The following is an 8,809-nucleotide window of genomic DNA, read 5'->3' on the forward strand; positions in this document are numbered from 1 at the left end:
GGCCTACTTGGCCATCAGGCAACATGCCAACCTGTTTTCCATGATGTTGGGCTCCGGGATGCCTGAGCTGCAGTTGCCTACATCTGTAAGACCATGGCACTGGACAAGACTGAACAGGAGGCCCTGGACTACATCATGAAGCAGATGAACGACGCCAACCACGGCGGCTGGACCCCCAAGATGGACTGGATCTTCCACACCATCTGCCAGCACGCACTCAACTGAGCCCAGGCAGGGATTCCTTCACCCTGCCGGACACACCTGCCAACTGTGAGCGGCACATCCATACCTCATGAACTGATGGGTGATGCCCGACTGTCTAACCGAGCACTTAACAATCCAGAGCGATATAATTGTATTTTTTTAACTGTATTTGTTTCCTGCAGCAGCTTAACTAACTCGCCTTCTCTAAAACCGTTGTTTCCTGCAGCAGCTTAACTAACTCGCCTTCTCTAAAACCGTTGTTTCCTGCAGCAGCTTAACTAACTCGCCTTCTCTAAAACCGTTGTTTCCTGCAGCAGCTTAACTAACTCGCCTTCTCTAAAACCGTTGTTTCCTGCAGCAGCTTAACTAACTCGCCTTCTCTAAAACCGTTGTTTCCTACAGCAGCTTAACTAACTCGCCTTCTCTAAAACCGTTGTTTCCTGCAGCAGCTTAACTAACTCGCCTTCTCTAAAACCGTTGTTTCCTGCAGCAGCTTAACTAACTCGCCTTCTCTAAAACCGTTGTTTCCTGCAGCAGCTTAACTAACTCGCCTTCTCTAAAACCGTTGTTTCCTACAGCAGCTTAACTAACTCGCCTTCTCTAAAACCGTTGTTTCCTGCAGCAGCTTAACTAACTCGCCTTCTCTAAAACCGTTGTTTCCTGCAGCAGCTTAACTAACTCGCCTTCTCTAAAACCGTTGTTTCCTGCAGCAGCTTAACTAACTCGCCTTCTCTAAAACCGTTGTTTCCTGCAGCAGCTTAACTAACTCGCCTTCTCTAAAACCGTTGTTTCCTACAGCAGCTTAACTAACTCGCCTTCTCTAAAACCGTTGTTTCCTGCAGCAGCTTAACTAACTCGCCTTCTCTAAAACCGTTGTTTCCTGCAGCAGCTTAACTAACTCGCCTTCTCTAAAACCGTTGTTTCCTGCAGCAGCTTAACTAACTCGCCTTCTCTAAAACCGTTGTTTCCTACAGCAGCTTAACTAACTCGCCTTCTCTAAAACCGTTGTTTCCTACAGCAGCTTAACTAACTCGCCTTCTCTAAAACCGTTGTTTCCTGCAGCAGCTTAACTAACTCGCCTTCTCTAAAACCGTTGTTTCCTGCAGCAGCTTAACTAACTCGCCTTCTCTAAAACCGTTGTTTCCTGCAGCAGCTTAACTAACTCGCCTTCTCTAAAACCGTTGTTTCCTGCAGCAGCTTAACTAACTCGCCTTCTCTAAAACCGTTGTTTCCTACAGCAGCTTAACTAACTCGCCTTCTCTAAAACCGTTGTTTCCTACAGCAGCTTAACTAACTCGCCTTCTCTAAAACCGTTGTTTCCTGCAGCAGCTTAACTAACTCGCCTTCTCTAAAACCGTTGTTTCCTGCAGCAGCTTAACTAACTCGCCTTCTCTAAAACCGTTGTTTCCTACAGCAGCTTAACTAACTCGCCTTCTCTAAAACCGTTGTTTTTTTATTTATTTAACTAGGCAAGTGAGTTAAGAAGTCATTCTTATTTACAATGACGGCCTACCCCGGCCAATGCTGGGCCAATTGTGCGGCGCCCTATGTTACTCCCAATCACGTCCGGTTGTGATACAGCCTGGAATCGAACCAGGGTCTGTAGTGACGCCTCTAGCACTGAGATGCAGTGCCTTAGACCACTGCGTCACTAGTGTTTTGTTCATACATTTTCTTTGAACCTTTTGTGTACACTTTTCTCTTCTAAGAGACACCTTCCCTCTGTGTTTATTTGTCTTGTTCCTTTCATTTTTGTAAAAGAGAAGAATTTGCCTGTCACATTTACAGGGTCACAGGTGTCTTCCTGTAACGTAAATGTCTGTTGAATATGCACGGTACATAGGAACTCCCCCCCCAAAAACAAGGTATGAATTCAGTCACCTCTGGATGTAAAAGTGTTCCATTGAGGCCCAATGGCTCTATTTGGTGGGTATTTCTAGCGCCACAGTTGTTGAATCCATTGTCATACTCCTCTTGCCATCATATTTAGCAGATTGTGCAGATGTTTATTTTTGGAGACACACACGCTGTGTGTGTTACTACAGCAGTGCTGGAAGTAATGAATGTGCTGTCAAGAAATCTTGCAGTGTAGAAAGGAAACGTTAATGTAGTTGACGTACAATGAGCACGGGCTGGATTTCTCCCTCTTGTGTCTTTGAGGTCAATGGTAACACACCTCTGTTGCTCAGTGAGACGCCTTCAGTTGAGCTTGGTCATAATGAATGTTGAGAAGTGCATTAAGCTAGACAGTCATAGTCACATCTTGTAACTGATGTTTTGATCATGTCAATGGTGCAGTTGGATTGTGAACTATATGAATGTCACAGTGCTATAGGTTAGAATGGGGAGAATGGGGCAGTACATTGTGAACATAAAACTTTATTTGTAAATGTTGGGAGGTGGTTGAAGTCTGATCAGTGAATGTGAGATATTTAATGGCTGTTCTGAGGCAGCTAGTCAGCACTGTTTGTGTGTGTGTGTGGACTAGACTCTTCCGCCCCCTGTTTGCTATTGTGTTCTTAGTGTAAACCTTTCGATAATAGTTTGATTTAGGCGGCTCTGAATAGAAGCTGTGGGATACGGTTTTCATTCCATAATGGCACCTCTTTCATATGAAGGACATTCATTTTCAGGTGAAAACTCTGAATTCTCCATAATTCTCCATAATGTTAGCATAACTCTGATATATGCTGGTGAGAAATAAGGTACCATCTGAAGAAGTGGCTGTTTATGGAAGATTTTTCCCCAACTACAACAAATTTCTCAGAAAGTGTTCAAGAAAAAAACACACTTTGCCTTTTGTAACAGTTTTTGTTGATTCTATGAAAGCCAGTTTTGTGTCTATTTTTATGTTATGTGAATCGCTCAATGGTTGTATCTGCATTACCATAGAAAGCCTAACACATACGTTTGTCTATATTGTGTATGTGGACACCCCTTCAAATGAGTGGATTCTGTTATTTCAGCCACACCCATTGCTGAGGGGTTTATAAAATCGAACACACAGCCATGCAATCTCCCTAGACAAACATTGGCAGTAGAATGGTGAATTTCAGTGACTTTCAATGTGGCACTGTCATAGGATGCCCTCTTTCCAACAAGTCAGTTTGTCAAGTTTCTGCCATACTAGAACTGCCCCGGTCAACTGTAAGTGCTATTATTGTGAAGTGGAAATGTCTAGGAGCAACAACGGCTCAGCCACGAAGTGGTAGGCCACAAAAGCTCACAGAACAGGACCGCTGAAGTGCGTCTGTTCTCAGTTGCAACACTCACTACCGAGTTCCAAAATGCTTCTGGAAGAAACATCAGCACAATAGCTGTTCGTCGGGAGCTTCATGAAATGGGTTTCCATGGCCAAACAGCTGCACAGAAGCCTAAGATCACCATGCTCAATGCCAAGTGTCAGCTGGAGGGGTGTAACGCTTGCTGCCATTGGACTCTGGAGCAGTGGAAATGCTTTCTCTGGAGTGATGAATCACACTTCACCATCTGGCAGTCCGACAGACTAATCTGTGTTTGGCGGAAGAACGCTAGCTGCTCGAATGCATAGTGCCAACTGTAAAGTTTGGTGTAGGAGGAATAGTGGTCTGGGGCTGTTTTTCATGGTTCGGCCTAGGCCCCTTAGTTCTAGTGAAGTTCCAGTGAAGGGTATCTGTACTTTACTTTACTATTTATATTTTGGACAACTTTTACTTTTACTTCACTACATTCCTAAAGAAAATAATGTACTTTTTACTTCATATATTTTCCCTGACACCCAAAAGTACTCGTTACATTTTGAATGCTTAGCAAGACAGGAAAATGGTCCAATCCACGCTCTTATCAAGAGAACATCCCTGGTCATCCCTACTGCCTCTGATCTGGCAGACTCACTAAACACACATGCTTCATTTGTAAATGATGTCTGAGCATTGGAATGTGCCGCTGGCTTTCTGTAATTAAATATTTAAAAAACAAGAAAATGGCACCATCTGGTTTGCTTAATATAACGAATTTGAAATGTTTTGTACTTTTACTTTTGATACTTAAGTATATTTTAACAATTACATTTACTTTTGATACTTCAGTATATTTAAAACAAAATACTTTTAGACATTTACTCTAGTAGTGTTTTACTAGGTGACTTTTACTTGAGCCATTTTTTATAAAGGTATCTTTACTTTTACTCAAGTATGACATGTGGGTACTTTTTCAACAGACTGTCTTATAAGCAATTGTATCCCTTTCCATCTACATTTTGTCAGATGCATTCATTTCAAGCTTATAGCAGACCTGCCAACCTGTAGCCATTTTGAGTATCGTGTGCACACATTTCGAGGTCAAAGAACATTGGTAAGATACCAAGCTTATATTATACAATTTTTGTTGTTGTTTTGAAATAAGCCTGCTGCACTGCTTTTCACTCGTAAAATAGCTGCACCATACACTCGTTCAGGAACAGAAACTGTGTAGCATATTTAGCGGGCGGAACATGCTCTGATCTCTGCAACGGTGTTAGGCGCAAGCACATTGACTAGCAGAGACGTGCTTTTGTGGACGGAAAGAGACTCATGGCAGAGAGAGCTGTTCCGGAAAGAAAGCAGTTTACATTTTCACTGGACTGTCCACGTAAAAACGCTTATTAGAATATTCATTACCCCTTAATATAACCTAGAATAATGTGTACTGAGGGGGTCATTGAGACCACGTCAAAATTAATTCAGGATCCAACACTGTTAATTTGACTACTGTTTGCTACATTGATTTATATAATTTAAGACTCAAGGTTTCAGGAAATTGCAGTTACAGGGTTTTCAAAAATGCTAAATGCTCCAACTTCCAGAGGGCTTCACAGATCTCCCCTTCCCTTAGTCCTATGTCTGCACCACCTTGTCAGAAATGGAAATATAATACAGTGAGTGTGGTAAACGGTTTGTAAATATTTCCCACTTGCTGAACAGCACCAGGGGAGGCATTGTGATGCTGTTCTTGAAACATCATTTGTAAGAAATAAAAACCACGTTTGTATGTTGAAAACAAAGTTGTCAGGGCCATTTGGTATATAGCACGGAGTGTTAGCACAGGGAAATCCATACCAATTGTGAATGTTAAAATAGTTTGGTCATCAAACAAGTCTCTTTACAGAAGGAAATTCAAAGATATGTGTCAACTTATTGCGCTATACATTGGTGTAAAAGGAAATAATCATTTGATGTGTAAATGGTGTAATTGTTATTTAAGAACAAGGTTCAAGGGTCATCTTTGTTACTCCTCTTTATTTAATACAGTACTTTTATTCTGACAGGTTTATAGACATATTGAATTATATTTTTAATATACTGTATTTTGTCATTACTATCAACAATGCTACTATGATTGTATTTATTACGCAGTCATCTTGCATGAGAGTTGGTTAAAATAATATTATTTTAGTCATTCTGATAAGCAGCTGTAAAGAAAGTTTGACGCTATAGGAACAACTAATAATACTTCTAACCAGTGACATCTGCATTATTAAATACAGTATACTTTGTGTTTCAGTTTTTGTTCCTCGGTTAAATACTTGCATTGTATCCAGACTGACTATAATTATTTGAGTGTTATGTGACAGTGTACAAATAAACTTCTCAGTTAAGTACTTGCATTTGTGGATAGTGTGTTGCTTTACAGAACAACAGCACCCAGCACAATTTAATTATTTTAGTTATTTGTTTTTTGTATCAAATGGCTAAACAGTCTAGATGCACTTTGACAAATTTGAAGGAATACTAAAGCAAGGTTGAACTGCATTGTCAGAAAGAGTTATTAAAAGCTTGGTAATTTTTCATTTCAAATCAGCAGGTGTGCTTATGATACAAATGCACTATACAGCGTGCGCTTATTTTTTTCACAGCTAGATTAAATCACTTAAGCCCTCCTCTACCACTGGCAAAGGTGTTGTGCTTTTGTCCTGTGCAGGCCTCTGGGTTGTTGGGGGGACAAACTGCTTCCAGGGCTTGGAGGGGCAGTGGAAGGGGCTCTCAGCAGCAGTGGTGGGGGCCACAGAGGGCAGGGCTGGCTCTGGGTCTGTGTTAGCCATGGTCACAGCAGTTGGGCTGCGTTCCTGAGACTCCTCTGATGACTCCTCTTTGGCTGAAGCAGTAGAAGCTTGGGTTGTTTTAACTTCAGCAAAATTGTTGAAGTTCCTCAAGGGAGACCATCCAGGAGGTCTTCTTCTAAAGACTTCCTGTGAATGGAAAGATTTTTCTTGTCAAAATCCTCCATCATTTAGCACAAATCCCCAAAATGTACAGCTACACATCACTACCCTATTCATTTATCAGATTTTCTGAGCATCATGAATATGCTATGGTAGTACTGTTTGCACAATGTCTCACAAAATTGTCAAGGGGACCCGGTGCACATTCCACATTTGCTTCTGCAGTCTCATGCCTCCAAGGTGCCACATCTACAGTGGAATTGCAGTGAGCGAGTTCCTAGTGAGATAGCATACAAGATGATAGCGATGCCAGGGACAAGCATTCATGATACAACACATGACAGTGAATTATTATCAAATGTATTTCATTTACGTACAGAAGTATTACAACACCAGAATCATATATTATATCAAATACAGTAGGTTATTTAAAAAATACTATGAGCTCTAATGGAGTTTACCACATCAGCATCTGGATGACATTCGTCGTTCAGCTCTTTGTGGTCCGCTTTGGAGCAATTGCTTTTCCTCATATCGAACATCAGTCTATACCTGAATCCAGCAACCACCTGAGAAGAGCGTGTGAAAGAAAGTAGATGTTATTGAAATACAATAGTTTGAGCCCCCCCCCTCCCACTCAATGAACTCTGGAATGACACTCCTAACGCAAACAAGTGTATTGCAGTCCAACGGTCACAACCATAAAGATACATTTCGCCACACGCACCACACCTCCCAATGCCAGAACCAAGGTAATGATTTGGTCTGTTTCCATTGGAAGGGATGAGCAAAGATACTTATCTTCTTACAAAATATGATCTTTTTTTCTACATCTCTGTTTCTTTGTGTTGTTTGTCATTGTTGTAAGGCCCAATACCCGCGATCCCAACTGGTTAAGCTGTTACCTGATTCACACTATAGGGCGCCAACCGTACAATGCTGGCTCTGATAGTTGCTTTTCACAAGTTCCTTTCCAGCATGGGTTCAGAAGCTATGGTGGATGCGTAACCAGGCCAGCCCTGGCCTAGTTCAGCTCAGCATGATTTGACTTGGTCGGGCCTTATTGTGTGAATCAGGCTTGAATTTAATTAGGTGTTTAGAGTCATGGTGCTTAACTTTCCACCAGGGGGTGTAGTTGGCTAGTCTTTGTAATGTTCAATAACTCCCAGTGAGATTTGCAACTGATTTACATGTACCTGTCTAGTAGCGAAACCAACACTGTTCAGGATGAAGTGGTGGCTGGAGTCAGAATCAGCATTGAACCTGGTGATGGAGTATGTCAAGGGATCCTTCAGGTCCTCACTGTCCACATCAATCTCCCTAGGACACCCCAGACATGTGGACCGTTCAGCAACAGGGGCCTCCACTGGAAGTCAGAGAGGGTTGTCAGTATCACAGTTTGTCTCAGCTGCTCAATAGAAAATTATTTTAGTCACATTTTTCCCAGAACGTTTGGGTGATTCTAGTCACTGTAAATACATATTCTGCAGCATGAGTCATTCTATGGTCAATATATATTGGGTTGTTTAGAAATAGACTTGTCGTTGTTGTATGGCTTGGTCTACTTGATGTGAAGTGAAAAACTAACCACCTGGGTCACAGAAAACTGCCAGGACCTTTTTATCTGTCTCTGACATGTTGACTGTTGCCTTACAAGGCCTTGGCACCTAATAAACAAAGAAAAAGTGGAAAAAAAACTTTAATTGCCAAGAGATGTAATCTAATAACAATGCATTCTTCACCTAGCGAAATTATTAAAATGTACCTTGTTCCCGGTGGGGAGGTAGTCACAGTCTCTCCAGACTTTGTCTCCCCCTGCTGGACAGTCAGTGACCCTGCTATTGAATTCCACAAAGTACTGAGTGCATGAGTCATTCTGAGCCTACAAGAGAGGAACGCAATACTGGACTGTGACTTGGTGTAGGAATGTTCGTATTCCATCTTCAACAACAGAATGAACTCAAGATGTATGCAAATAGGACAGGATAAATGACTAAATATACCATTACAATATTCTTAATCACTAAGCCACCTACCTTTGAGGACTCCAGAATCTGGTAGAGTGCTAGTTGATTTCCAAAAGGAAGCTTCTCATTATACTTGACTAGGGCCAAGTCCACAGCTGCCTCCACATCTTTGTCATCACAGAACGCCAGGACCTGCTCTGGCTCCAGCTCCTGCCCCTGTCCTAGAGCCCAAAGCTGGAGAGAGAACACCACCAGCACACTCAGTCTCACTCCAAGCTTCATAATGAATGTCCCAGGTCCAGAGAGAATCAAATGTGAGACCAGATTTTGTTCCCTACTGGACTCCTACCTCTGAAATGATTGACTGTAGTCTATTCGCCAACACAAACCTGTTCAAATAAAATGAGACTGTTCACACACAAAAAAGAAAGCCATCCAGGCAGTTCCAGTGACAGAGGAG

General features: G+C 41.9%; 1 protein-coding gene across 1 annotated transcript; it reads right to left on the minus strand.

Annotated features, from left to right (window-relative positions):
- Window positions 1-5,439: 5,439 nt before the first annotated feature.
- On the minus strand, window positions 5,440-8,809 carry LOC109897963 (kininogen-1). Its single transcript, XM_020492665.2, has 7 exons — window positions 8,419-8,809; window positions 8,148-8,264; window positions 7,974-8,049; window positions 7,579-7,748; window positions 6,844-6,951; window positions 6,561-6,659; window positions 5,440-6,409 (listed from the first exon to the last, which is right to left on the minus strand). Exons 1-7 carry the CDS (start codon window positions 8,629-8,631, stop codon window positions 6,077-6,079), a joined length of 1,116 nt encoding a protein of 371 aa, XP_020348254.1. The 5' UTR covers window positions 8,632-8,809; the 3' UTR covers window positions 5,440-6,076.

The sequence above is a fragment of the Oncorhynchus kisutch genome, linkage group LG10, assembly GCF_002021735.2.
Source record: "Oncorhynchus kisutch isolate 150728-3 linkage group LG10, Okis_V2, whole genome shotgun sequence".
Classification (NCBI taxonomy): domain Eukaryota; kingdom Metazoa; phylum Chordata; class Actinopteri; order Salmoniformes; family Salmonidae; genus Oncorhynchus; species Oncorhynchus kisutch.

What these genes read in the sequence shown, in the direction of transcription:
- LOC109897963 (XM_020492665.2), bottom strand. Translation starts at nt 8,631, where the DNA reads ATGAAGCTTGGAGTGAGACTGAGTGTGCTGGTGGTGTTCTCTCTCCAG. An exon ending in TTGGTTTCGCTACTAGACAG is followed by an intron (nt 6,952 to 7,578) that starts GTACATGTAAAT and finishes CGCTCTTCTCAG; the next exon opens with GTGGTTGCTGGATTCAGGTA. An exon ending in CGGGTCCCCTTGACAATTTT is followed by an intron (nt 6,410 to 6,560) that starts GTGAGACATTGT and finishes TTCCATTCACAG; the next exon opens with GAAGTCTTTAGAAGAAGACC.